Below are 27,650 nucleotides of genomic sequence, written 5' to 3'. Positions count from 1 at the left end.
CACTTTGAGATTTCTTAATGTAAAGTGCAATATAAATAAAAACGCATCATTATTGTTATCTTTATTTTGCAGACTTGAGAATAAGATGGTGTTTGATTGACGTTTAACAGACGAGAGACATGTTGTCTTGAGAATGCTCTACACCGCTGCCATGTTGCTCCCACTATGCACATTTAGATTGTTGTCGTTTGTTTTTCTGTTCAAATGAAAACAAACTTTAATGCCTCAAACAGGCTTTGAAGATGCACGCAATTATACGCAGGATAGGAAACTTCATAAATCAATGATCCTTATTCCAGCAGTTACGATCTGGGACCATTCTGAACGGCTGATCACTCACACTGTATAATGCTACTTTAGCATGATTTAGAACAAAGCATTTCCTATGTAGTTTGTTTTCTTTTCCACGTCACCACACTTTCCATATGAACAGAACACATCAGGCAGCAATACAGCAACGACTCCAGGAGTCAGGGGGTTGACAATGAGAAGCATCGAGTAAATTAAACAGATATTTATTAACGACAACAAAAAATGTTTCAGTGAAAAATGACTTGATGGAGGGAGGGAGGAAGGGAGAGAGAGAGAGAGAAAGAGAGAGAGAGAGAGAGAGAGAGAGAGACCAAGGCGACTCGATCGCCCCATACGCTGCAGCAGAATTCAAACTATTTCCTCCTCAGCAGCTCCGGCGGCACCAGGAAAGGATTGAGAGGAGGGTAAACGTCAGCAGCAGAGCTGCCACCTGATTGGCCGGAGGGGCTCTGGCGGCTCGCTGCCGATTGGCTCTCAGCTCCACCTGGCTGCATGCTCCTGCTCTCTGTGATGTCACCAGGTGCAGTTGGCTGGCTGCTATTTCTGTGGCTCTGTGGACCACTGGGGGGTGCTGCTGCTGCTGCTGCTGCTGCTGCTGCTGCTGCTGCTGCTGCTGCTGCTGCCCCCTGCTGGCCGGTGATGACCTCTTTCAGGGAGCGGAACAGTTCTGAGGGGTCGCTGGAGCCGGCCGGAGAGGTGAGACACTGGAACACCTGGAGAAGAACCGAGAGCGTGAAGATCAGACCCAACATGTTGGATTCTCTTCTTACGAGTCACAAAACTACGGCCCGGGGGCTATATGGGGCCCGTGAAGCTCTTTAATCCGGCCCGCTGAACTTCTATTAATAGTCAGTCATCAAACAGCTGGATTTCCTCCATGTTTCCATTGTTTCCAGCGTCATTTCAATAAAGATCACCTAGAGGGGGCGTGTACCTGGATCAGGTGCTCTCGCAGTTTCCTGCAGTTCAGATGCGGAAGCTCTTCAGGCAGAGACATCAGCAGGTCCAACACGACAGCGCCCTCTGGAGGAGGAAACACACTGATGTTATTACTATTACTGTTGACGTTATTATTGTACAACTGGTGGGTCGTGACCCAAAAGTGGGCCGCAGAGCTGCTTTGATTGGGTCGCAGCTTCAGGACCGTTTTCCTTTTTAAAATCCCTTTTTACAAAAGTAAAAAAAAAAAGAAAAATACATACGAGAGAGGGGGGGGGGGGGGAAAGAGAGAGGAGGAGAGAGAGAGAGAGAGAGAGAGAGAGAGAGAGAGAGAAAGACAGAGGACGAGTGAGAGAGGGAGAGAGTGAGAGAGAGAGAGAAAGAGAGAGGAGGAGGGAGAGAGAGAGAGAGAAAGAGAGAGAGAGGAGAGAGAGAGAGTGAGAGAGAGAGAGAGAGGAGGAGAGAGAGGGAGAGAGAGGGAACGAGAGAGAGAGAGAAAGAGAGAGAGAGAGGAGAGAGAGAGAGTGAGAGAGAGGAAAAGAGAGAGGAGGAGAGAGAGAGAGAGAGAGAAAGAGAGAGAGAGGAGAGAGAGAGAGAAAGAAAGAGAGAGAGAGGAGAGAGAGAGAGTGAGAGAGAGAAAGAGAGAGAGAGGAGGAGAGAGAGAGAGAGAGAGAGAGAAAGAGAGAGAAAGAGAGAGAGAAAATGTGGACTAGCATTTCTATTTTTGTGGAATAAATTTGACTCTTTGACTCTTTGATTTTCTGATTGTGGTCCTGGGTTCTGCTTCAGGGTCGGGTCGACTCACCCATGGACGTCAGGTGATTCTGGTCGCTGGGCTTCTGGACGGCACACAGGTAGCGATAGATCTTCTCAAAGTCCACCGAGCTGGAGACCCCCGTCGAGGTGGTGTGGGGGTCCTTGGAGGGGGGGTGGGGTGCACATGTGGGACCACACTTCCCATCAACTGCTGCTGCAGTAGCTGCAGAGGGCGAGGGAGACGGAGCAGCAGCAGCAGCAGCAGAGGCAGCGTCTTCTTTTGGGACTGTAGCAACTGGAAACAGCAGCAGAAGAAGAGAAGCAAGGTAAGGAGGACGCGGAGGAAACTGTCGCACTGCATCTGACACCAAAGCTCAGAGTGATTTTCAATCATCCCGAACCCCAGTGGAGTGGTTTCGCAACGCGCTTTGATCCCAGTCCAAAGGCTCCTCAGTCATCACTGGCATGCAGTGAATTTACATGACAGCGCCACACTGGAGCACTGACTGCTCAGCTTTGGGCCACTGCGGGTGGAACAGCATCGACCTGGACGCCTGGTGGCGCAGAGCCACTGAAGGGGTTCCACTGCGTTCACTGATGACCAATGACCCGCGGTGCCACAGAGTGGAGGCCTACCTCTGACCGACGAGCAAGGCACTGGTCCGGCATCCGCAGGGCGACCCAGGTGACTGTCTGAGGGTCTTTGACTGTGCGGAGGGTCACAGTTGGCCAGGGTGCGAGGCTCTATGGAGGAAACGATGAGCATCTGAAGACACACAGGGACGGAAGGAAGCAGGAGGTGCGTTCAAGTGATTGCAAATACTGAACGCACGAGCAGCAGATAAAAGATGGTTTCAGTTCACTGCCTTTCGCTGCTCCTGTTGTTTGCTGAAAATAAATTGACTTGAGTGTTGTTTTTAATCACTGTCATTACTGTATTGTTTTCTTGTATTGTTGTCTTGTATTGTTTTTAGTGCGGCAACAGCAGAGTTTCCCAATTTGGGAACAATAAAGCACAACATTCTATCAAACCAAATACCATACTGCTAGTCCTCGTATGTATGCTATTGCTTGTCTTCCAATATTGTGTCTCCAGCATGTCAATGAACAACCACAAAATCTTTTGCTTTTCAGAAGGATTACACAAGAAAGTTATTTTTTTTAATTTATTGTTGTTGTCGTTGTCGTCGTTATTATCATTATTGCGCAGTTCCAGCAGGCTGCTCTCTGTGGTGCTACCATTGACAATGATAGACACCCCAGGACAGAGATTCTTTTTTTTTTTTAATGAATTGATAGTGAACAAGGGTGCAATATGGAAATAAACGAGTAATATTCTGCAGCACCTGGGAGAACGCTGTGGAAATGGAGTCTTGGGTGGTTCCAGCCACAGCGGAAGCCAAGGACGTCCACATCTGGATGGGCTTCCTGGCATGCTTGTCCTCCCATTGCGTTCTCTTCAGCTCCGAGCTTGCAAGTGCAATCACTTTGTCTTTCAGCGACTCCACGGCAGCACGGACCTCGTGGAAGATGAAAGCATAAAAAACAGTTTCATCTCAATTGTGTTTCGAGTGTCTGAGCTTCGCAGTCAATGTGTCGGGGGGGGGGTGGGGGGTGGGGGGGGGGGGTTTCAGTCAAGCGGTCCAATTTTGTTGATGGCGGTGGGTTTCTACCTCGCGGAAGAACAAACAAAAAGTGATTTTAGCAGCTTTGATGCAAAGAAGCTGCGAAGTTGCATCCGTGAAATATTGCCAGGTTATTATAGGCCTCCTATATATTGAGCAACAATCAGGAGGAGGAATCTAATGACAGATTCAGAAAGGCCTATACCAGATGACTGGAAATGGCATAAACCAGTTTGAAACAACATGAACTATTTATTATAATAATGTAATAATAATAATAATAATAATAATAATAATAATAATAATAATAGATTTTATTTGTAATGCACTTTACATTTGTGTACAATTCTCAATGTGCACAGTGACAATAATAACAATAACGGAGACATACTAAACCAATTTTCCAAAAGTTTCAGTCATACATAATTACTTGACTTGAAATGCTTTCTGACTTTTATTCAATCGTTCAATGTGATTCATGTGTTAGAATGTCGGCAAATGACAAAATAAAAGCACAGAGATGGCTGAATTTCACACGGTATTTGACGCAAACCAGAAAGAAGGATCCAACTTTGACGATTAAAATCGATTTAAAAACAACAACAACAACAACAACAACAACAACTGTTCATTTACCTCTGAACAAGACCGACTGCGAACGCTTTTGGTCAGGTAGGTGTAGTCCAGTTCTTCATTCTTGTCGAGCTTCCTCAGGGCTCGGAGGAGCCTCTGCTGCTCGGACCGCTTCCAATGTGACACCCGCTGCGGTTCCGAAGCAGCTTTGGAAGCATGTTGCAAACTGGGATTTGTTTTCGTTCGTTTCCGAGGAGGTGGTTTCATTTCGTAGCACGCGTCAAATGAAAGAAAAAGACAGAATAAACAGAAAGCAAGTTACATATTTAAAAACAAAATAAAATTAAACCAACACATTTCAAAGGATCCTCCACTGAAACTCTACAAGTTCACTCATTCTCGTCTCACTAACGTAGACGCTTGTTTTCCTCTTAACTTTTACTTCCCGTACGAAATTTCCAAAGTAAAAGCATCTTTTAAAAAAATACTCGAGTCCTATCGAGAGCAGGCATGGACAAACTACGGCCCGGGGTTGCATATGTGGCCCGTTAAACTTTTTTAATCCGGCCCTCCCAACTTGAAGAAATTACATCAATACTAAGTTTGTAATAAAATAACTATATTTCATCCTTTTTTCCTAGCCTTTTAAGAATCATCTCAATAAAGAGCTAAACACCCTGGTGGGGCTTCAAAGACACTGGTTTTGTTGTAACTTTGATTTGGTTCATTTTCAATGGACATTAAAGCCACATGTTTTCTCCATATCCCATGATAGATTGTTTCCTCCTATGAGGTGGCTCACCAAAACACTCCATCCATCTGTTGCTGCTCCGCTACCCACCTCTGTCACATTTGACCATTTTACAATCCATTGTGGCCCCACCTGTCAAAACGTTTGCCCACCCCTCATCTAGAATATCCATTGAAACATTTGTGAAATTAAGAAAACTATGGAGGTGGAGCCTATGCATTAATATCTTGTCTTTAAGGTCACTAAATCATAGTATGACTCCCCCCCCCCCTCCTACCACACACACACACACACACACACACACACACACACACACACACACACACACACACACACCGGTTTAATTGAAATGATAGGAATTCATAAATAAACATAGCTGGTCAATTGCTAGGCTCAGTCTCCACTTATATTTTGAACATTCTGGTAGCAACTACTTCCGGGTTGGCAAAACTGTTTAATAAAAAGAAACCCTGTGGAACCATGGGTCAGTGACTAACTACGGATGGTAACTGAGGAATTGGAAGAGAGAATATGTCGACGCTACATTCAATGATTACAGCTTTACAAACCACCTCGAAACTCGAAGTATGTACTTTTCGGGGATCCGTAGATCACATAAATGGCGTAATCAGGAAGTAGCTGAAACCCTGGCCTATGGTCAGCGCTTGTTTGCGGGATCCTGGCCAATCGGCTACGACAAAGTTCTTCTTCGTGACTTTCTTTCTGTTCAGTTCGTCTGCCTGGTCGAGTGGCCGTGACGTCATTCACTCCACTCGCTCTGCGACCTAAAAACCAACGGCGCTACCCCGCCCGCTGGAAATGAGATGTCGTACTAACGTTAAAAATGACCCTCGTGAACATTTTAATGGATCTATCTTACTGTGGACATTTTAGAAGAATACTTGGACAAAAAAATTAAGGCCGCGACAAACACGGGAATGAGAATAAGAACTAAAATCGTGCTCTGTTGTGCCCAAGACGCAGCAACCTTGTAGGTAACATACACATTAACATAGAAATGGTGTCTTTTTTCTTCTTCTTTTTTTTTTTTTACTTCTTGTATAAATATACAAATTACTTACAAAAAAGAAACAATCACCAAAATGTTTTAGGCTTTATTAAAAGTGGCATTCATTTTCAGTCATACATTGAACAGATACGTTTATACAGCCATTACCAAAAATACATTTTCAAATCCACCAAATGCAAAAAAAAGGCACCTTCCACAAAACAAGTGCCTCGTAACTTGTAGAGCCCAAGCACTAAATCCTAGCTCACATTCCTCTACCCACAGAGAATAATGAAAGGAAAAGAACAAATCCCACAGGAAAATTCAAGGGAAGTTAACTCGGGTTAACTCGCGGGTTAACTTGGCGGCGGGGGGGTTGCAACTGAGGGTAAAAATCATGAATTATCTGAACTTTAATAAGTGATACCGGCAACTCATTACTGTCACTTGAAGCTCAAAGTGACAAGAATTTTTAAATTGGCTGAACAAACCGCCTCTGCATAGCTGAGGCTTTAGTGGTTGTAGTGTAACATTTTGCAGACGCACGTTTTGACTGAGACAACTGGAATGTTTTAAGATTATTTGGGTCTGAATGAGCATCCAAACAAAAAAAGACGCACAACATTCCTCGTCGTTGAATCCAATCAGGTGCTACGGATGTCAAACTGATGTGTATGTCAGAAGTTCCATGTAGCCAGCAAACGTACCCTCAAGAGGACGTCTCTCTACATCTTTGACACAACAGGTAGATCTTCTGTTTGTCTTTATTTGTACAATTGAGCGAAAATGTCTAGAAATCCAGCCGAGACTCCGTTGAAGCCATTTCTGCAACTAAGACAGTTTGTTTTAATATTCAATCCATTAAAAAAAAAAGGAGAGAGACAAAGGATTACGACAGAAAATACATTGCTAAAATAATGCATCAAGCAAAATGACAAAATACAGAAGACAACTTTAGGTGAATTTAATATGTTTCTTGAGACAGAAAAAGAAAACAGCTTCAATCCAAATTGAAGGCCTACACTGCAAAATGAGTCAACTCGTATACACGTGCACGTGGAAAGCGCAGTTTCCTCCACACAGACTACATTTCCACCAAATCTGGTAAAATGTCTCCATAAAAAATAATGTGTGTGATGATAATGACGTGTTGTGCATGCAAAAGGAAGTTTGGGGCTGCAACAACGTGTTGTCCATGAGATGTGCGACGGGACAATGCTGCTGTCCCCCCCACCCCCACCCGGCACCCCCTCCAGTCGAGAGCTGGAAGATGCCCGACTGAACGTGAGTGAGCGGCCGCAGTGCGATGACGGCAGCAGAGGTTCATGGAGGAAGAGCCAACTGGTTTAAATTGTCTGTCTGTTGTCGACCTGCTGAATCAGAAGGGGTGTTGTTGGCGGACCGCCTGCTTTGGTCTCACTACAGCATTACTGATAGGTTACGTGAATTAACCGGCAACGAAATGGATTCTCTTTTAAGTTGTGTGAGTTTAAAAATGAACGGGGGGTGCCCAACTCCAAATGACTAGAAATATTATTTTAGGATGATGATGGCGCAGACTGACCGGTTCCCATTCAGAGCGCAGTATCCTCCTGAGAACTTTTCTATTTTAATTCTTTTTAAACGCTGCTCAGCTTTGTCGCTACGGCTTTAATAAGGCGCATAGCGCGACGAATAGGGATCCTTGGGCCGCGAGGCGGCGTTATAGGAGCTCCTGGGGACGGACGCGGCAGACAATCCTGTCTGGTCGTAGGCGTAGCTCGCCGCCGACACCGGCACGCGTCTGATTGCGCTGCTGTCTTGCGCGCAGTAGGCGGCGGCGGCCGAGGGCGGCAGAGGCGGCTGGCGGTCGTACGGGTCTGCGCTGGTGGGGATCTTGGCGAGGGACGAGGAGGCGGGCGGCATCTGCGGGATGTAGGACATGGGCCGCTCCTTGAAGCCGTAACCCGAAGCGTACGGCCAAACTCTGTACTTCTGGTAGTAGTCGACGCTGCTGTACACGTTGTCGCGCTCGTAGGCCCTCGACCTGTCGGGGTAGTACGCCGCCGCTGCTGCTGCTGCCGCCGCCGCCGTTCTGCCATACCTGTCCACCTGCTCAGAGCTGTAGCCCCCCAGACCGGGGGCAGGGGGCAGCATTCCGCCGGCGTAGCCCACGCTGCCGTACGCGGCGGCGCTGCCGCCGCCGCCTGCCGCCGCGTACTCGGCCTCTGGGAGGGAGGCCATGCCGTAGCTGCCCCTGCCGCAGTCGGAGGGCCCCGCCATGGCCCCCGGCCCACTGCGACCTCTCGCACTACTATTGTTATTGTGACAATCTTTCGACCAGTGTCCAAATTTGCCGCACACGTAGCAGCCGGTGTGATCGGCCATTCCTGGCGCCGTGCGAAGACGACTGGTGGACAGCTTGACGCTCATCAGCTTACCTAGTGAGGAGAGAGAGAGACCTTTACTCTCCAGATAAAGGTGGAGAATGGAGACGACGGGCCGTCACACCCCCATCGCGCTGCATGTCAGTGGGATTTGAGAAGATCCACCACAGCAGGCGACTTCGTTCATGCAATTTAATTTTTTTTTTTTTTCAAATTATCCTCAGTTTTACAAGAAATAAGACTTTGTATATTGGCTGTAGTAGAATAGAATAGATCAGGGGTCCCCACCAGGTTGCCCCCCAGGGACCACATGACATGAAAGATTAACTTTACAGTAATGAGACATTATTTTTCAGAACACCGAGTCGAGAAATGTCGATTTGCAGAGGACAAATCAGTGGGAAAAGTTTTCACTTCTAACAGAAATGAAGCCAAATGTAAATTATACAGACGCCAAACAAGCGACTTGGCTCCACCCGGGCGGACGGTCACCTTTGAAGGCAGTGTTGTCCATCTTCTCAATGGCGTCCATGGCGTCCTCCATCCGCTCCATGTGGACGAAGGCGTAGTCTTTGACGATGTCACACTCCACCACCTGGCCAAACTCCTCAAACTTGCCACGCAGGACATTGCTGGTGACGCCCTCGCCCAGGTTGCTGACGTGCAGCTTGGTGGTGGCCTTGGGCCGCCCTTTGCTGATCTCCACGTTCATGGGCCAGCCATGCATTTCGTGCTGGTTGAGGTTCTGAATGGCCTGCTCTGCCTCAAACGTGTTGGGCATGTGGACAAACCCATAGTTTTTGACAATGTCGCACTCCGAGACGTTGCCATACTTCTCAAATAGAATCCGCAGTTCTTCAGCCGTGGCCGTGCTGGAGAGGTTGCCGATAAAAATTTTCACCATGACGATAACCTACGGAGAGAGAAGATGCATCAACTGTGGTGCGACGACAAACAGGAAGGAGCCATTGTAGTTAAAGTATTTTTTTTAATTGCAAACTTTACTCTGATATGTTTTAAAGTTACTTTTGTAAAGTGTCTTTGAGGACGTTGAAAAGCGCTAAATCAATAAATGTATTACTTTATTATTATGACATACGTAAAGCGTTTCCATCTTGAAAAGAAAATGCATACAAAACACTTGTGACATGTGTGTGTACAATTTAGTCTTCTTAGCCTTCTGGATAAAAACGTCAGCTGGGCTTATGTTTTATTTATGCAATTATATTGATGTAGCATTATTTTTTTATACAGCCTGAGCATAAATATTACTTTTTAAGCTTAGTATTAGTTTGGTTTTCACCATTGGAATCAGTTGGTACAATCTTTCACTAAATGAAAAGCAACACGTCATACAATGTGTATTCCGTTTCGAGGTCACAATTCACCCAAATATTGAGCCACCGTGCACTGCGTCCATTTCGGAATCGAGAATCATTTGAATCGACAATTGTTTTAAATCAAGAATCAACTTTTGAATCGCATCTTCCCTTTCAAGAATCGGAATTGTATCGTGATACGCTTGTAGATTTACTTCCCTGTTTAAACCAATAAAATGTGTTACAGTATTTCAGGTGAACCGCTTCATTTGTATTTTTTTTTTTTTTTTACTTTAAAATAATGGGGGGGTTGCAAGACCCTGGCTAACCACCACGACACTCTCGGGGAGGGGAGGGGGAGACCCCAAACTAGTTCGATACTGAACGAGCATCGCAAGTTTTTGCTTCGACGATTAAAATCGGACGCGGAGCTGCAACAGAGAATGTCACGTGACCGAAACAAGCAGGAGGCGACGCTGGTTACGGCTCATTAGCAATGTATGGCCAAGGAATACCAATAGATATTTCATCATAAAAATAAAAAATAAAAATAAAAAGTTGATTTATACTTGAACTAGAGTACTTCTAAAACTGCACGCACCCAGTACTGCACCACCGGAAGGGCCGTTCTCGTGCTATGATAAACAATTAGCATTAGCTAGTGGCTAGCTGGCTAACAACACAGGCCGCGGGTTCCCAGTGTAAGAGCCCGTGGAGAAGATCTTGAATCTATAGCAGAAAACCAGCACTTTACACTTAATACTTTATTGAAATGTGCGCTTAATGTTACCTAGATTGTTTACGGGTAGCTAGGCCTAGGTTTTGAAAAAGCCTCACCGAGAAGACGAAAGATAGTGGAAAAACCTACCCGAAAAGCGATGTAGGCCTCGACGCCGATGAATGGAAGGGAAATGGCGCTGCGTGACTCTGCGACTGCGCCAAACAGCCGCTGCTTCCGCGTTTATTGCCGCGACAGCGCCATCGTCTGAACGGGAGTAAAGTGGCGTCGGTGGCTTACTTTGAGGTTTGAAGCCAACTACGCCCACGTCCGGGTTATGTTGTTTGCCCCCTACTATGTAATTGAACGCTTATGATTCTTCAAGCAAAACTGGTAGTGGACTACTTTCTACTGGCAGAATGAGGGTGGGATGTCTGATCGGACCAAACCCTCCCCACCTGATCAGGCTGTACATCCCCCCCACCCCCATCATCCCTCTCTTAAAGGAGGGAGGGAAAGGGGGGAAAATTAAAAGATCACAATCCACCATTAGTCCAAGATCTGCATAAGATCTGCTGTGAATTTATGTCCTGATCTGTGAAGATGAAGTTATAGTTCCAAGACTTTCGGGACCGGGTTCTCAACACGGTCATCACCTGACAGGGACACGCAGAGAAAGTGTCAGTGTCATGCATATAATGGATTGTACACAATCCCTTTTATGGGAGAGAAAGATCTCCCTCCGCGTCCAGGCCTGTAGCAGCTGAACTGACAGTGAGTTGAGTCTCACTGGAAGCTTCATGGAAGAGGAAGGTCTTCAGTCTAGACCACGCGTGGGCAAACTACGGCCCAGGGGCCATATGCAGCCCGTTAAGCTTTTTAATCTGGCCTGCCTAACTTGAAGAAATTATATTAATAGACAGTAAGTCCTAAATGATGTGTTCTCAGTGTTTTCAGAGCCATTTCAATAAAAAGCTAAATACCGTGGGGCTTCAAAGACACGTTTGCTCATTATCAATGGACACTAAAGCAACACCTTTTCTACATGCTATGCCATGATATATTGTTTCCTCCTATGAGGTGGCTCACCAAAACACTCCATCCATCTGCTGCTGCTCCGGCCCCTCTGTCAAATTTTAGAACCCACTGTGGCCCTCAATCAGTTTGCACACCCCTGGTCTAGACTCCGACTTTAATAAATGAATGGCTCCTCCCCCTTCCACCACCTTCCAAGAAGTTCAACTTTGGTCTCCTCAGTCCGTACAGTATTTTCCAAAAAGTCTTGGGGCTCATCAAGATGTTTTCTGGCAAAACGAGATACGCCTTTGTGTTCTCGCTCAGCAGTGGTTTTTGTCTTGGAGCTCTCGCTATGCAGCCCAATTTGGCCCACCGTCTTTCTTCTGGTGGAGTCACAAACACCGACCTTCACTGAGGCAAGTGAGACCTTCAGTTGATTGGATGTTGTCATGACCTCTTGGATATGTGGTTGCTGCGTTCTTGGGGTAATTTTGTGGGTAACGACTCTCGCTGCAGGTCGCGGGATTCCAAAAACTTTATTGGCAAGCCTGATAAGATCTCAATGACTTTGGTTCTCATTTGTTCCGGAAACGCTTTAGCTCTTGCCATGATGTTGAGGTGTTGAGGATCTTTTGGTCTACTTCACTTTGTCAGCCAGTTCCTATTTAAGGGATACATTGAGTGGTAGTAATCAGGCCTGGGTGGGTGTGGCAACAGAACTTGAACTCTGGTGTGATAAACCAGTTGTGTTTTAACACGTGTGTGTGTGTGTGTGTGTGGGGGGGGGCAGTTTTTCACAAAGGGTGTTGTAGGGTTGTTTTTTTTCTGCCTTTACAATAAAAACCTTCATTTAAAAACACGGTTGTGTTTTCTTGTGTTGTCTTGTCTATTCATTTAATGAGTTTGCTTTTGTAGCGTAGAAAAACTGACATTCAATTTTAAAAGAAAACATACACGAAATCAAATCCAAGTCAAAACCCAAGACAATAAGTCAGACTTTTTTTCTTTTACTTTTTGTTACAAGTGCGTGACAAAACAAACAAACAAACAAACATTTAAAACAAATCCAAGAAAACTTGCAGTTTGTACTGTAAGACCGGTTTTGCATGATGGATTAAAGAAGACGAGGACAATAAGGTCCTATATTAGAAGTCTCACTCTGCTTCCACCACCACGTTGTCCACACCCGAGAAACTTGAAATTGGCAACATGACGCAACCACACAATGATGCAGAAGAAGAAGAAGAAGAATTGTCCCTGGAAATGTTTCTCACGCTACACGGTCTTCAAGAACCACAGTAGCGTCCATGAGGGTTTTAAATCCGATCCGTCTTGGACCGACGGAGCTCACGACTGGGTCGACCCGGAGGCACCGTCTTCGTCATCGGGCGGACATGCAACAAAATCAGCCAACATGGAGGCCATGGCGTCTTCATCCATCTAAGGGACAAACAGAGAGATGGGATTTAGACACGTCTGGAAGTCAACCGCACACAAGAGGGATGGATGGGTGGGTGGGTGGGTGAGTTGGTGGACGGGTGGGTGGATGGATGGATGGATGGATGGATGGATGGATGGATGGTGTTGAGGGTTGAGTTTCTGCTATGAGGCAGAACTGAACAAGATCACAAACTGGAATAAAACTAATCCAAAAATGTAAAAAACAATATTTTTTGTACCCTTTTTTTATCTGTGCTTTTCCCCGCATCTTCTTCTCCGTGCACCTCGTCTCTCTTCCTCTTCAGCCCCTTACTGTCCTCTCCCTCACTTCCTCCTCCGTTGTCATCTCCTTCGTTCTTCGGCTGATGCTCCGTTTTGATTAACTCCCCTTCCTTAGTGTCCGGGTCCTCCTGCTCCTCCGTGCTGGGCTCTGCTGAGGTTCCTGGTACTGCCGAACCCGGCTCTCCATCTGGAGGGGCTGAAGGCTGCTCCTTGTGACGACCGGGTGAGGGGCCGTCGCTGAGAGCAACGTCGTGTGCGTGTTGTTGGGTTCCTGGTTCCTGTTGGGTCTGACAGAGCAGAAAGTCAACAGTGGAGAAACAACATCTTCCCTCAGCACTATAGTGCAGTGGTGGGCCGTCCCGACCAGCGAGGCCTTCACTGCTGGGCTAAGCACACTACAGTAGAGTTCTTATCCAATCATATTCCAGCTAGCTTGTGCTGGTCAAGCTCTATCAAATCTGCCTGAGGCCTTCAGAATCAACACTGCAGCCTCCTGTTGGCCGTCAGTAGCGACAGCCAATCAGAGCAGGAGTCTGCGATGGCGAGACCAGCTAGCTGTTAGCAGCTAGCTTCACACATAGGCGTCCTGTGATTGGATAAGAAGCCCTGAGAGCCTCTCAGACTGAACTCCACCTGGAGGTCCAGTTGCCACCACCACCAACCCACGACGGCTGAAGGAGAAGATGAAGCTTTAGTTGGCCAATCATCTGCAGTTTAGAATGGAAATAAGGTGGAGCATTGGAGCAGCAGCTGCACCCACATGGTCAACTGCTTAATAACTCAATAGTTCAATGGTTTGGTTCATTATCGTCTTGTTGGTCTCATATGAATCTGTGACAGTGTGCAGTTTATTGGAGCAGTTTGGACCGGAGTTTAAGCTCACTGTAGTTTTGGTGGACTGATTAAAATTTGTTGAGGAATCTCTTCAAATCTGATTTTCTATTTTCCATCACCAGGTTTTAATTGCCATATTCAGGTTTTGCGCAGTTCTAGGGGCTCATGGAAAGGCAGCCAGCGGCAGCCTGTAGGAGTTCACTGCACGGCGCCCCCTACCTGCTGCTCGTTGGCGAGCATTTCTTCTCCGCAAGTGCTTTTCCGCTCGGGTGCGTTTCCTTCCGTGGGCCACGAGCTGGAATCCTCAATCAGCTCTCCTTCCTCTTCCTCCTCTTCCTCCTGTCTTCCCACCATCCTCCCCTCCTCCCCCTCCGCCTCCCCCTCCTCCTCCTCTCGCTCCTCCATCGCTCCGCCGGTGACACACAGGATCTGCGGCATGGAGGGGTCGTCCATCCTCTCGCTCTCGTCCTCCTCGCCGTCTCCCTCGCGCGTCTCCTCCAGGACGCCGATGCTCTCCACCTCCTGCACCTTCAGCCGGTCTTCTCCAAACAGCGCCCTGCCGCTCTGGATCTCCTCGATGCCTCCTTCCGCTCCTTCCTCCACGCTGAAGCTGGCGATGCCGGCCTCCTGCACGGCCGCCTGTAGCAGCTCGCCCTCCTCCTCCATCCCCGCCTCCTCCGCTTTGTCCTCGCTGCCCTCCAGAGGAGGTATGTCCCCGTCCTCCTCCTCCTCCAGGAGCTCCTCCCCTTCCTCCTCCTCATCCTCCTCGTCCTCGTCATACTCCTCCAGATCCTCACCGTCGTAGAAGTCCTCGCCGAAGTCGCTCACTTCCTCCTCGTCCTCCTCGTCCAGCCCTTCCTCGTCCTCCTCGTCCTCCAGCTCCTCCTCGTCCTCCTCCATGTCCTCCTCCTCGTCCTCGTCCTCCTCGTCGGTGCTGTTGATGTTGATGACGCCCGAGTCTTGGTTGCTGGCGGCGGGCGGCTGCTGCTGCTGCAGGTGTCGGCTCAGCTGGTTCTGCAGCTGCTGCATCTGCAGACCGATGGGTCCAGGACCCGGGACCGGGCTCTGCATCAGCATCTGCTGGAGCTGCGGCCTGCCAGCGCCTGTCAGGGCGTCCCCCTGCGTGGGCGGACCGCCTGGGAGCGCGGCCGAGTTGCCCGGCGGCACCAGCGAGACCACGGAGCCGCTGGAGGGAGGGAAGGAGTTGACGGGGGCGGCGGAGGAGGAGGAGGAGGTGAGGTCGTTGGCGAGGTCGTTGGCGAGGGGAACCCCGTCGACGGTGGACGTCGCTTCCGCGGGTTCCCCCTCGGCCAGCGCCGCCGCAGCGCCCCCTGCAGGTGCGGTGGAGGTGGAGACGGTGTTCTGGGAGTTGACGCCGGCGGCCTCGTCCTGCCGGCCCTCCGCTCCCAGCATGCCCGGCGGCACGATGACCACGCTGTCGTCCGAGTCGCTGGCCAGCGAGATCTCCACGTCCTCGACCTCTTCGCGCTCGTAGCGCATGAAGACGGGTTTCTGGCCCTCCGGGGGGCCCGGTACCGCCGGGTCCTGCTGCTGGTGGTGCTGCTGGTGCGGGTGGTGGTGGTGGTGGTGGTGGTGGTGGGCGGTGTGCGGAGACAGGATCATCATCTCCCCTCCCGCCGTGGCGGTGCTGCTGAGCGTGGGTCCAGGCAGACCCGGGACCAGGGACAGGTGGTTCTCCAGGGAGTCCAGCAGGGGTGAGTGGCCCAGGCCCAGCGGGTGGCGGGGGCCGAAGGGCGGCCCGGCGGCGGCGGGGCCTCCCAGCAGGGTGGTGGGCAGGGTGAGTCCCGGGCCGGCTCCCTGGCTGCTGGGCAGCACCGAGCCGGAGGAGGAGGAGGAGGTCTGGGTGGGTTTGAGGGCCAGAGGAGGCAGCGGCAGAGAGATGGAGGGAGTGCGAGGGTGGACGAGGGCATTGCAGATGGTCAGAGCCTCAGAGCAGAATGTGGAGACCTGAGAGGAGAGGAGGAAAGAGGGAGGCGGAGGGAGGGGAAAGGGAGAGAGAGAGAGAGAGAGAGAGAGAGAGAGAGAGAACTTATTTAATAAAATGTATTATAAATTCTTAGTGTAAAGTTAAGGACTATTTAATATATCACATTGTTGAAATATGCACATATATACACACACACACACACACACACACACACACATGTGTGTGTATATATGGATAAATATGGATAATACCCCCACTAGATCATTTATAGCAGCAAACCAGCAGAAATCTGGCCTGCAGTCTCAACAACACACCAGGCATCCTGTAATTGATCCTACTGGTAAAAATGTGGATCTCATCGCATCACATATGCAAAAACAATGTTGCAAATGTAACATTTGCTTTTTGGAGTTGCTTGTCATATTTTCTCAACCAGTGACTCAGGAGGGACGCTGGGATTTTCAAACTTATTAACTCTGCTCTTAATGCTTCACCATCGCAGCTCGTTCTTAAACATGCCGTCAGTCTCTCAAAGGGGTCACCTTGAGGTTGTGTTCAACACGTCCATTGGTGAAGATGGACACAGCACAGGTCAGAGGTGGAGGCCAAGTGGAGGACGGGACCAGGATGAGAGCCAGCAACAATCTGAGGAAAAAAAATCAAACAGTGACTGACTTGTACTGCAATTATACACTTTTATTAATGTATTTATGGGCAGTGTAAAAAGCTTTTATCAACATAAAAATCATAAATCAAGGCAAATATTACACACTGGAACCTTCAAATGTATCAAAAGCATTTAAAAAATAAATAAATTAAATAAACCTAAACGATTATTAAAGCATTGAATCAGGAAACCTGGTGTGAAATCTATTTTCTTCCTCGACGTGAGTAAAAATCCCAACCTGTAAAGTTCCCGCCTGGCGAGGGCGCTGCCGTACTGTCCACTGATGGCCCCTGCAGGCTCAGAGGCGCCGCTGCAGCTGGACTGCTGCTGCTGCAGCCTCACACAGAGCGGCAGCACCACGTCACACAGACGCTGAGGAGGGGAGGGGAGTGTGGTGGGGTGGGGGTGGGGAGAGAGAGAAGAATCGCATGCACTGAATATGACATTTTTCCATGAGACACCATAAATAATCTAATACATATGTATATGTATTTTATTATGTTTTTTGGTTTTTTTTTCTCTCTTTCAAAGTGATACAATTTGCAATTATACCCGGACTTACGAAGCAGTTCAGACCACATGTTTTGTACGAGTATAGAAAGAAAAGCAGCAGAACAGAGCCTTTCAACACCACGGCTTCTCTTCTGGAAGTTGGCAGCTAATCGTCTCTGGATTCAGTTCACGGCTGCAGTGCAGGCACTCAAACACTGCTCATCAGAAACAGCAAAGTCCTGAATAAAGTCTATAAAAGGCTCCCAAATCTTTTCAAATTCTTGTTGCCTTGACTTGAGGTGATGTGAGGTCAGCGAGGGCAACATCAGTTTTAGCCACTGGGAGGCGCCAGGTCCAATCATATTTTCTTCCAATTTAAAGCTTGACATCGTTTTGCTATCGATGAGCTGAAATCAATACAAGTACCTAAAAACCCACCTTTTTAGAATAGTTTTTAATTTAACTCTTTTCTATTTTTTTCTTTATTGTCTTTGTCTCTGTAGCACTTTGAGATTGCTTAAATGTAAAGTGCATTATAAATTCAATTTATTATTATTATTATTATTATTATTATTATTATTATTATCACTTTCTGCTTTACTAAAGCTATGTTTATCCGAGTATAAAGTCATTATAAATCATTTGGAATCCAACGCAATCTGTTTTAAAATGATCTTTTCAACTCAGTTTTCCCACTTGCACCCACAAACATTTTGACGACATTCCCATTTCTATTAGGATTGAACTTTGACCTTGTTTTCTTCCCAGTGGGCGTGTGAATGAGCGCAGCGTTACCTTGTGGATGTCCTCCTTCAGCAGCGTGCCGCTGGTCAGTATGATGTGCCTCAGCGCTGCGCGGGGACAAAAACACACCACTGAATGAGTGACTCTGAACGCAGCGTCGGAGGAGTCGGCTCGCTCAGACAGAAGCCAGGCTGCGTCTCACCGCTGAGGGCCGACAGACACGGGTCCTGATTGGCCATCGCGTCTCCTTTCCTGTGGAGCGTCGTGCCCGCCGTGTCCACGATGACCAGGGGTTTGGTCCGCCGAGGGCCAGGTTTCCCTCCAGGAACCACGTCTGCAGTCAGACCCACTCGGAGCTGCGCGGCAGGAGACAGAGAGTGAGCGGAGCGGCTGCGTTAGAGGTCCAGGGAGCGGCGGTGGGCCGAACCGAGACCCCCCCAGAGTCCAAGGTGCCGTCTCATTCATTTCAGTGAAGTTGCTGTCAACCATTTTACAGGAGGTTTATTTTTGTATTGCAGTCAATGGGGAAAATACCTCCTGGTCCCTATGGATTTTTTTTGTTGCAGTACCTTGATTGGCCACTGGGGGAAAATCGGCCCGCCGCTATCCAGTTCTTATAATACATGCATGTATTATAAGAACTGTGGGCCACTACTGCACATTTAGGCCTATTTGAAGTGAAACTCATCGACATCTTGAACGCACCCTGACGGCGTCGGCTCCGGGTGTGATGTCGCCCAGCAGGTTGGCGAACAGGAGCTCGGAGTGGGCGGGGCTTCCCTGCAGGACGCCGGCAGAGGCTCCGGCCACCTGGAGCCACAGCTCCATGGTCTTGTAGACCGAGACCCGCACGGAGCTGTCGAGTGAACACACACACACACACACACACACACACACACACACACACACACACACACACACACACACACACACACACACACACACACACACACACACACACACACAATATTTATTTATTTATTTTTAAATCAAAAAAGTTTAAAAGTTCAAACCCTGACACTTTTTTTTTTGCTGATGAAGTTGTAAACCTCTAGGGGGCAGCGGTCCATCCAGCGAATGCCCCCCCCCCCCCCCACACCCCATTATTTATTCAACTCGGCCCAACAACAGCACTTATTTGGTCCAGCAACCTTCACGGACATCAATTATGGTTGATAAGCAGCAGCGGGTGGATGCAGTGTTCTGGTGGCAAACCTCACAGGAGGAAACAATCTATCATGTGTAGAAAACATGTTGCTGGAATAGTAATTGAAAAAAATGAACAATAGTGTTGCAACCATATCAGTGTCTTTGGACCCCAGGCTGCAGTTTGCCCACCCCTGCTTTACACTGACAAATATCACAACATATGAAGTTTATTCGGATGTTTACACTAAAGCCATGCAATCCAAATACATGGACATTTTAGATGTATTTAAAATACATAAATCTTAAATATTAGGCCCAGTTTTTTGAGTGAAGGTATGAAAATCATCTCTCAAAACAGCCAAGGTGCAAAAACAAAACACTCATAATAATAAGAGTATAATAAATCTGATATGTTTATTATAATACGTATCATTTTCTGTTTGTTTGTGGAAAATAACATGAGAGAAACCTAAAAAAAATAATCGCAAATTAATTCGCAATCGCGATATTGAGGGGAAAAAAGAAAATCGCAATGAGATTATTTTCCATAATCCCTAACAATAATAATAATAATACTCATAATATATATAGACCTTGTGCAGACTGAATGAAGCTCACGCTGAACACCTGCAGTCTTACCTGTAGGCTCTTTGCTGTCCCAGGCTGGATTCAGGAGCAGGAGTCCAGGCGGACAGGGTCTGGGAGAAGAGCCTCTGCAGCACAGCAGCGTACTGCACCATGCCACTGCGCACACTGACATCCACCACAGAGACAGGGACAGGGACAGGGACAGACATCAACACCCTGCCGCAGAAGGTCCGTGCAGCGAAGAACCAGGCGTGTGTGGGTACTCACACTGCGATGAGGGCAGACAGCACCTCCAGTGTGTTGACGTGGATGACGGGCAGCATCAGCAACTTGAGGTTTCCGTCTCCCGATAGATTCTGAGGCACACGGAGAGCAACAGCTGAAAGTGGGTCTGCCTGCGTGTCGCCTAGAACCTGGAGACCGCCTTCACTGCTGCTGCGGCTCACACACACCACCGCAGCAAATCACTGCACTGTGTCATAACACTCACTCATGGAGATTCACATACATACATACACATGTATGCACGTATATACAGTACATATATGAATATACAGTATATGTGTATATATACACATATACACATGTGTATGTATACACATATACATCTCAGGCCGTATGTAGCTAATTCTACAATATGGTTTATTATGTTATACTGCACTATTGCTATTACTGTGATTTTATTATGTTATTGATATTATTATTACTATTACCGTTGATAGTATTATTATATACTAAATTGTATAAAGTCATATTCTGCATTCCATTAGTTGCAACTAATTATGCTACATTGTATTATACTGTGTAGCATTGCATAACAATTTAAACACCCTTATCTGTGACTGCCGCTTTTTAAAAAAAACCTTTTTAACTTTGTATTTTGTGAAACTTCTTTAACTTTTTTTTTTTTTTTTTTTAGAATTTCTTTCTCTCGTAAAAAAAAAAAAAAAGTTGTCTGCCATTTGTTGATGCGCTGATCAAAAGGATCTCCCGAGCCAGTGTGTTGAACTGCAGCAGTCTGTTACACACGCGTGTATCTCCCTCCACCTACAATGCTCTTGCAGCTGACGGCCAGGGTCCTGCACACCAGGTTGAGAACTGGTCTGACGGGGAGCCGGACGGCTGAGCCGGGATCCAACCTGGTGGTGGTGGGGGGGGAGAAGGGAAACATTCATGTTGTAAAACTACTGGCTTTTTTCTTTTTCTTTTTTTTAAATCAAAAATCAAACATCCTGACAGAAAAAGGAAGGAATCAAAGGTAGAGGATATATACTCCAGTTTGGCGAACTCTCTCTATTTAGTTGTATGAAGAGTTACTAATTAAAAATAACAAATATTGTATGGCTCTCACCAAAATTATTTTTTTAAATATTAGATTTTTTTGTTTTTTGGCTCTCTTAGCCAAAAAGGTTCTCGACCCCTGGTTTAAAATGACACAAACACCCAATTTGTCCCATGCTGCGCTTCAATAAAGCAGGACAGACAGAGCAGAGTGTGAATGCTGAATGAGCTTCGCACCTGAGTGAGTGTTTCAGTGCCAGGCAGACTGCTGTGAATCTGTGTTGCAGCTGCAGCAGCAGCAGAGGATCCGATTGGTCGACGTGAGGAAAGGCCAGCTCCACCCCGGGACCTTCGTACTGGACCGCACCATCTGCAGACGACCGGCAGCAGGATTAGAGTCGTGATCCAGAATGTTCTGCACTCCAGTCCGGCAACCACGTACCCATCTCTGCACCCTGGTAGATCTGACTCAGCTGGCTATTGGCCGTGGCCAGGAGACAGTGGATCTGATTGGTCCAGCCTTCTGCTCTGCCGGCGCCCACTCCTCTGTCCATCAGGCCCCCCAGGCAGGGCAGGCGCCCGTAACACTGACAGGCCAGCTAGCAGAGTGAGAGTGAGAGTTTAGCTCGGAATCTCATGTAGGAATTGCAATTTTGTTGTTATAATAAAGGCACATACGAGTTGACAATGATTGTATTTTGTGTCGTATTGCCAGATGTAATGCTGGTAAAGGAGGTTGAGCTCGTTTGTCGTGTGTGTGTGTGTGTGTGTGTACGTGTGCAAGGAAGACATTATTTAAACCTTCAATAATGTTGAGGGTCCAATGTGAGCCATTCTTACACATGCTAAACGTTCATCCTCCGACTTGAAGTTGACTTCTAACGGCTCACATTAAAACTTTTTTTTTTTTAAGTTGTCTAAAAGTTCTAGGTATACAAGGTATACACCACGCCATCTATTTTATATATATATATATAACAGTGTAAAAAAATGTCAATTAATTGCGACTAATTAAATTTATTGGATCAAATTCTTAATTGACAATCAATCGATTATTGATTATTTGTTAAGATGAAAATCTTGTGAAAAAAAAAAGGAGGTGCAATGGTGTTTTTTTTTGTGTGTGATTGACATTTAAATACGTGATCAGAGAAAATAAAAAATGAAATAAAAAAAGTATGTCGTCAACATTGTAAAAACGATGGTCACTGCAGCAGAGACGAGATCGATCAGTCGCACACCTCTTGTGTTTTCTTGTTTGTGCTGTCCATCTTGGAGAGGAAATAAGCCCCCAGTTTGTCCTGGAAGAAAAAGACAACCAGTGGTCGTTAGGTTGATCTCATCCAGCTTCCCCCGACTAGTGAACAGACACAGAGCCGTCCTTTATATGTAACCAGTGTGATCTCACCCGCAGGGATCCACACGCTCGGGGGTAGTAGCTCATGCAGGCCGTCATCCCCTCCATGGCTGCCATCTCACACTGAAAAAAAAAGACAAATAATTAAAATAAATATATATGTATTTATTTTTTTTAATAGAGTAAAAACAGTTGGATTATTTCGTTATCTACATTTGGTTGTACATAGATTGATTTGAGTGTTTTTTTTTGTTGTTTTTTTTAAACTACTGTATAGTTTATTTTTTGTACTGTTTTTTAAGTTGCTGCAACAATGTAGTTTCCCAATTCGGGATCAATAAAGTACATCTATCTATCTATCTATCTATCTATCCATCTATACAGCCAACATAAGCACGTGTTTTATTGCACCTTTATGAAATGTTAAGTGTTTTACAAGATGATTTTATTGAGTGCAGTTGTGCAGCCTGATTGATGGCTGCATGAGAAGCGTGATGCCAAAACGTGCACATTTTATATTTTACATCCCTTCAGCCTCTTCTCTACTGATCCGCTGGTAGCACAGAAATGCCCCAGGCAATCAAATCAATCAATCACTAACACATTCTTGAGAGTTGCACATTGGGCTCAACAGGCATCTTCCCAACTACACTGAGGGAAGTGCACTCACTGAATGCTTACCTCTAATTTAAGGCCAAGCAGAGACGTGAGGATACCCAGAATGCAGTTCAAGCCGACCTCCCTGGCGAGCTCTGGGAGCTGGGACGAATACTGCAGGACGTCCTTCAGTATGTTCACTGCGAGCTGGACGGTCTGCACTGGAGCCTGAGACTGCAAGAGGAGAAATCACAACGCTTGGCAGAGAATCACGGAGGGAAGCGAAAGAAAAGGAAATCACATGGGCTTTGATTTTTTTGTTTTTTATATATTTAATCTTGCATTTGAAAGAGAAAAAGTTGGAGAGTGAGTCAAGCGCGCCATACCTGTATGACCTGCTGCAGCGAGCGCAGCCAGGACAGGCAGTGGTGCTGGAAGACATCACTGGAGCTGTCCTTGACCAGCATGGAGAGAAGACACAGACCCTCGAACCTGGACACCAGCACAAGAGAGCACACAGGTTGGACCACCAGTCCTGAGAAGTCACTCACACTGACTGACTCACTCACTCTCTCTCTCTGTCACTTTATAGTGTGCCTTCTGTTCTTTTTTTCTCTTGTATGTCATTTTTTTGCATTTCATAACTTTTCATCGCTTCACAGCATGACTGGCATCACTGTTGGACTCTTGCAATTTTGCCCTCACTCACTTTTTAGGTTTTTTTTTTTGCACTATTCTGACGTAGTTTTATACTCTTTTTACTCTCTGGTACTTCCATTCTATCCTTTACACTGTGTGTGTGTGTGTGTGGGGTCCACGTGTCAAAAAAATATGAAGAATATTTAAAAAATAAAATAATAATAATAATAATAATGATAATATTAGACACTTTTAAATTAAAGTTCTGATTGTAATTTATTCCAAGTATTAAGGTGCTTCTGAGAAACCAAACGCTTTCACAGACAGACAGACAGATGTACTTTATTGATCCTAAATTTGGAAACTACTTTCTTGGCCCAGTTCATTTCGTATCTTGGGGGGCAACAAATTGCAGAACATCCAACAGAACGGAGCGCACGCACGCGCGCACACACACACACGCGTCTCACCTGGTCTTGCTGGAGCCCAGTTTGGCATTGCTGAAGCCCACCAGACCGCTCACGGCGCTTGCGTTCTGCCCAAGCAAGAAAAAACAACAACCCGTGAATTAAAAAGGAGAAGGGGACGAGTTCAAGTATCACCTCAGCATCTCCAGCACTCGGGATACACAGTAGACAGCGTGCCGAGCGACAAAGCCTCGCGCAGCCGCACCACCAGCACACAGGTGAGGTAGCCGCCGAGCTAACGCGTCTCTCCGGGGGCCTCAGTCGTACCTGTGTCTGGAAGACCCCGTGCTCCCTGTAGCTGGCCAGCAGGGCGGGCAGGTGCTCGGGCCGCTGCTCCTTCAGAACCGACGCTAAACCCTCAGTTAGCCGCATAGCGGACGGGCCACGCAGCCAAGCCGAGGTCGCCATCTTTCTTTTGCCTCTCGTCTGCCAGCCGTGACGTCACTCATGTGCGACGGACGGACGGAGTGACGTCGAAAATCGCGCGCGCTGTCCCTGAATTGTTGTGTGGATCTCCGACTTGAATTGGGCTCCGTTTCAGTTTGGTACACACACACACAAAAAAAGGAATTTACCCCTCACTGGATAACTTTTCTTGATTTATGTATAATACAGCATTTAGTACGCTTACGTTTTTATAAACCTTTTTGTTTAAAGAGCTGCTCGCATGGCGAATGAGCGGCTCCGAGCCCTGGAGGATGTGGAGAAGGAGATAGCGATGATCCTGCAGTGCGCCGGTGAGTGAGATCACACAATCACAATCACAATCACAATCAAGCCGGGGTTTGAGATCAGGTTCCATCATCGATAGTCGCTCGTTTCCCAGCCCCCAGCCCGACTGCATCAAACTGTAGCGGCGTCACTAAAGCAACACCGCTTCAATCAGAACTGGTATTGTTCAGTAAAGAAAAAAGTACGGCAGACTTTTCCGCAGGTATCATCAACTCACCGACCTCCGCCGTTAAACGGCCAAAAGGTGCGAGATGTTCGCTGAATATCCTGAAGTGGGGGGAGTTGACTCGGCTGGTGAAATATATGACGCTTGTTTTTTTTTTTTGTTTTTTTTTGTTTTTTTAGTACTAAACAATAACCATCCGGATTGAATTGTTGTTGTTGTTGTTGTGGTGGTGGTGGTGGTTGTTGTTGTTGTTGTGGTTGTTGTTGCATCTTTCTCAAAGACACATGTTGCGGTTTGCTTCCCACGGGCAGGTAATATAATCCTGGAGCTCTCCAAGGACAAGCACAATGCCAGCTTCCTAGACAGACAGCTGGTCCAGTTCCAGAGCTCTGTCAACCGGGTGGAGAGTGAACTGAGTGGCCAGATCCGCTACCTGACGCAGGTAGGTCAGTCACACAGAGCGACAGGAGCCCGTGTCTGACAGGAAAACACCAGCTTCCTGTTGCATTTGAATGCATTGTGCTGCACGGTGTATTGCAGCCCTGTGCTTTGTGGATAGAAAATATCAAGAGGTTTGTTTCAAGGGCAGGGACAAAAGGCAGCAACCAATAGACGAGTGAAACAGAGTCATTTAAAAGGCATTTATATCATTGTTGCTAAAAGTATATATATATATATATTTTAAATCCTACTGTGAGATTGCCACAGACAGTAAGCATGAAACTCAAGTCAGTGATGTAAAATCTCCTCCTATCATTTTCAACAGGTTGCTACTGGTCAGCCTCATGAAGGCTCCACGTACTCAGCCAGAAAGGACTGTCAGATGGCCCTGAACAGAGCCGAGTATGCCAAGGTGAAACTGGGCGAACTGGGACGGACCTGTGAGGTCATGTTGGAGCAGCAGCAGCAGCAGCAGCAGCAGCAGCAACAACAACAACAGCAGCAGCAGCAGCAGCAGCAGTAGCAGATGTGATAAAAGGAAATGTTGCTGATCAGCGAGCGACACCTAGTGGCTGTGACTGTCCTGTCCAAGTCTTTGACTGAACTGCAAAGCACTGCGACAACCACAGATAAAAGGACGTGTGTTTGGACTTTCTTACTCCAGGTGCAGTGCTTTGCAAGCACGCCTTTATTTTTTTTCTTCTTGCCTGCCATCTGTTCACTCATCCTTTACCGTCGCCCATCAAAACGTGGATAAAAAGAAAGAGATTGCGACTGATTTAACAAATAGAGTTTTCTGCTACTTATGCATTATGTCAGAGTGATACTCTCGCCTTCGCACCAAGGTATATTTTGACGCACAACATTGTCAAATCTAAGAATTAAGGAAGCAGGTTTTATGGATTTGAATTCTGAGCCGACAGTCAGCGCACGGAGCCTCCTTTACATCATTTCGGTGTCAGGTGTCTCCAAGGCTCTGCTGATGTTTGTGTTGTGAGCACCACATCGCTCACAGTGCAACCCAAAAAAGACATTTTCAGCTTAAACAAAGAAACAGAATAGAACAGAACAATGGGAACATTTGCATAATTCCAGCAGCAATGGTATAGTGCAGAAAGATAGAAAACTATATTAACGAAGAATTGTTTTGTTTTTTGTTTTAACTTGTATGACTTTAGGTTTCCATTACACAATGCAAAGTCTTTTCTTACAAAGGAAACGTTGTTGTTTTTTTGGAAGAGAAAAATAAATGACTTGGCGCACAACCTCTCTCTTGTTGATACATTTTATTCATTCAAATTGTATACATCTATAACAGTGTCAGGCTGGTTTACTACAAGCCTCACACAGCCTGAGGAGGAACACTGGCTCAGAAGTAGGGCTACACAATTAATCATTAAAAAAAACGTCGAGATTGAAGTTGAAATTTCGTGATTTAAGAAAAAAAATCTGAGAATACAGTTGATAAAAGTCCATGATTCAAGTGGACATTTTGAGAATAAAGTCCCATGATTGAAGTAAAAAAAAACATTCAAGATTAAAGTCAACGTAAATAAAGTTGAAATTCTGAGATTAAAGTTGAAATGTCGAAAGGCTCTGAGCACGAGTTTAGTGGGGAACCAGTTTCCTCTTTACGTCGACTTTACTCCCGAAGGTTCGACTGCTGCACATCCTGCATCCTTCCTGGAGGATTGCTTTCCTTCTTCTTCTGGCCCTAATCCTCTTCCGTCTCCATGTGCCAATCTTGCACACAGCACTACTATATCCTCGTGGTCCTGTTCTTTTGTTACGGGCAATAATTGTAATAAGTATTTGTTTCAAAAAAAAATTGTGATCAATTCTAAACAATAAAAAATTGTGATTCTCCCCCCCCCCCCCCCCCCCCCACACACACACACAATCGTGCAGCCCTCCTTACAAGTATCATGTTTACACCAACATTTTTCAAATAAATGGGTAACATGTTGACCAGTATGTGTTGCAGTAACATTTATTTGTATGGATCTTCCAAAAAATAAAAGTCCATCCAGATACAGTAAATAAAAGTGAAGGGAAAAAAAAAGATTGTGAGCACCTCAGATGCAGTTTGTGACATAATTACTCATTTTATGATTGCCAAGTAATAATAAACGTGAAAAAGCAAGAAAGTGTCACTATTTAGTCCACAAAAGAGCAGCGACAACACGTCAACTCTTGATTATACTGGTGAGAATTCAATCAACAACACATCACCAAAGGACGGTTAGTGTTGGACAAAGATATATTTATCGTTAACGGGATGTAGTTTTCCTTCAAATTTAAGATATAATTGATATAATTGCAAGTTTAGAGCAGAAACCAAAATCAGCATCACTCTTTCACTCATTCAACTGGTTTCGTTCCATCATATTGTGGATGAAGGACGACTGAGTAAAGTGAAGAAAACGCTGACGCAAATTTGT

At 46.4% G+C, this 27,650-nt stretch overlaps 4 protein-coding genes across 4 annotated transcripts; 1 reads left to right on the top strand and 3 right to left on the bottom strand.

The window, feature by feature from the left end:
• Positions 1 to 499: 499 nt before the first annotated feature.
• snapc2 (small nuclear RNA activating complex, polypeptide 2) lies at positions 500 to 5,040 on the bottom strand. The gene is made up of 6 exons (XM_076040484.1): positions 4,269 to 5,040; positions 3,354 to 3,527; positions 2,644 to 2,773; positions 2,057 to 2,302; positions 1,247 to 1,335; positions 500 to 1,025 (listed from the first exon to the last, which is right to left on the bottom strand). The coding sequence occupies exons 1-6, from the start codon at positions 4,470 to 4,472 to the stop codon at positions 666 to 668; spliced, it is 1,203 nt and encodes a 400-aa protein (XP_075896599.1). The 5' UTR covers positions 4,473 to 5,040; the 3' UTR covers positions 500 to 665.
• Positions 5,041 to 6,051: 1,011 nt separating this feature from the next.
• LOC142897861 (RNA-binding protein 4.1-like) lies at positions 6,052 to 9,273 on the bottom strand. The gene is made up of 2 exons (XM_076040485.1): positions 8,824 to 9,273; positions 6,052 to 8,385 (listed from the first exon to the last, which is right to left on the bottom strand). The coding sequence occupies exons 1-2, from the start codon at positions 9,233 to 9,235 to the stop codon at positions 7,616 to 7,618; spliced, it is 1,182 nt and encodes a 393-aa protein (XP_075896600.1). The 5' UTR covers positions 9,236 to 9,273; the 3' UTR covers positions 6,052 to 7,615.
• Positions 9,274 to 12,249: 2,976 nt separating this feature from the next.
• pelp1 (proline, glutamate and leucine rich protein 1) lies at positions 12,250 to 24,308 on the bottom strand. Its single transcript, XM_076040575.1, has 19 exons — positions 24,138 to 24,308; positions 23,874 to 23,938; positions 23,151 to 23,256; positions 22,849 to 22,998; positions 22,219 to 22,290; positions 22,052 to 22,111; positions 21,253 to 21,409; positions 21,048 to 21,180; positions 20,581 to 20,668; positions 19,797 to 19,885; positions 19,581 to 19,694; positions 18,498 to 18,648; positions 17,995 to 18,148; positions 17,844 to 17,899; positions 16,795 to 16,928; positions 16,432 to 16,534; positions 14,161 to 15,909; positions 13,065 to 13,394; positions 12,250 to 12,825 (listed from the first exon to the last, which is right to left on the bottom strand). Exons 1-19 carry the CDS (start codon positions 24,276 to 24,278, stop codon positions 12,733 to 12,735), a joined length of 3,945 nt encoding a protein of 1,314 aa, XP_075896690.1. The 5' UTR covers positions 24,279 to 24,308; the 3' UTR covers positions 12,250 to 12,732.
• A 122-nt stretch (positions 24,309 to 24,430) lies between these two features.
• On the top strand, positions 24,431 to 27,271 carry med11 (mediator complex subunit 11). The gene is made up of 3 exons (XM_076040578.1): positions 24,431 to 24,607; positions 25,080 to 25,210; positions 25,535 to 27,271. The coding sequence occupies exons 1-3, from the start codon at positions 24,538 to 24,540 to the stop codon at positions 25,730 to 25,732; spliced, it is 399 nt and encodes a 132-aa protein (XP_075896693.1). The 5' UTR covers positions 24,431 to 24,537; the 3' UTR covers positions 25,733 to 27,271.
• Positions 27,272 to 27,650: the final 379 nt, after the last annotated feature.

The sequence above is a fragment of the Nelusetta ayraudi genome, unplaced genomic scaffold (assembly GCF_046127955.1).
Source record: "Nelusetta ayraudi isolate G7.1 ecotype Tasmania unplaced genomic scaffold, CSIRO-AGI_Nayr_v1 ptg000061l, whole genome shotgun sequence".
In the NCBI taxonomy this organism is placed as follows: domain Eukaryota; kingdom Metazoa; phylum Chordata; class Actinopteri; order Tetraodontiformes; family Monacanthidae; genus Nelusetta; species Nelusetta ayraudi.
The sequence above is the reverse complement of the archived record's forward strand: the minus strand, read 5'-3'. Positions and strand labels throughout refer to the sequence as shown.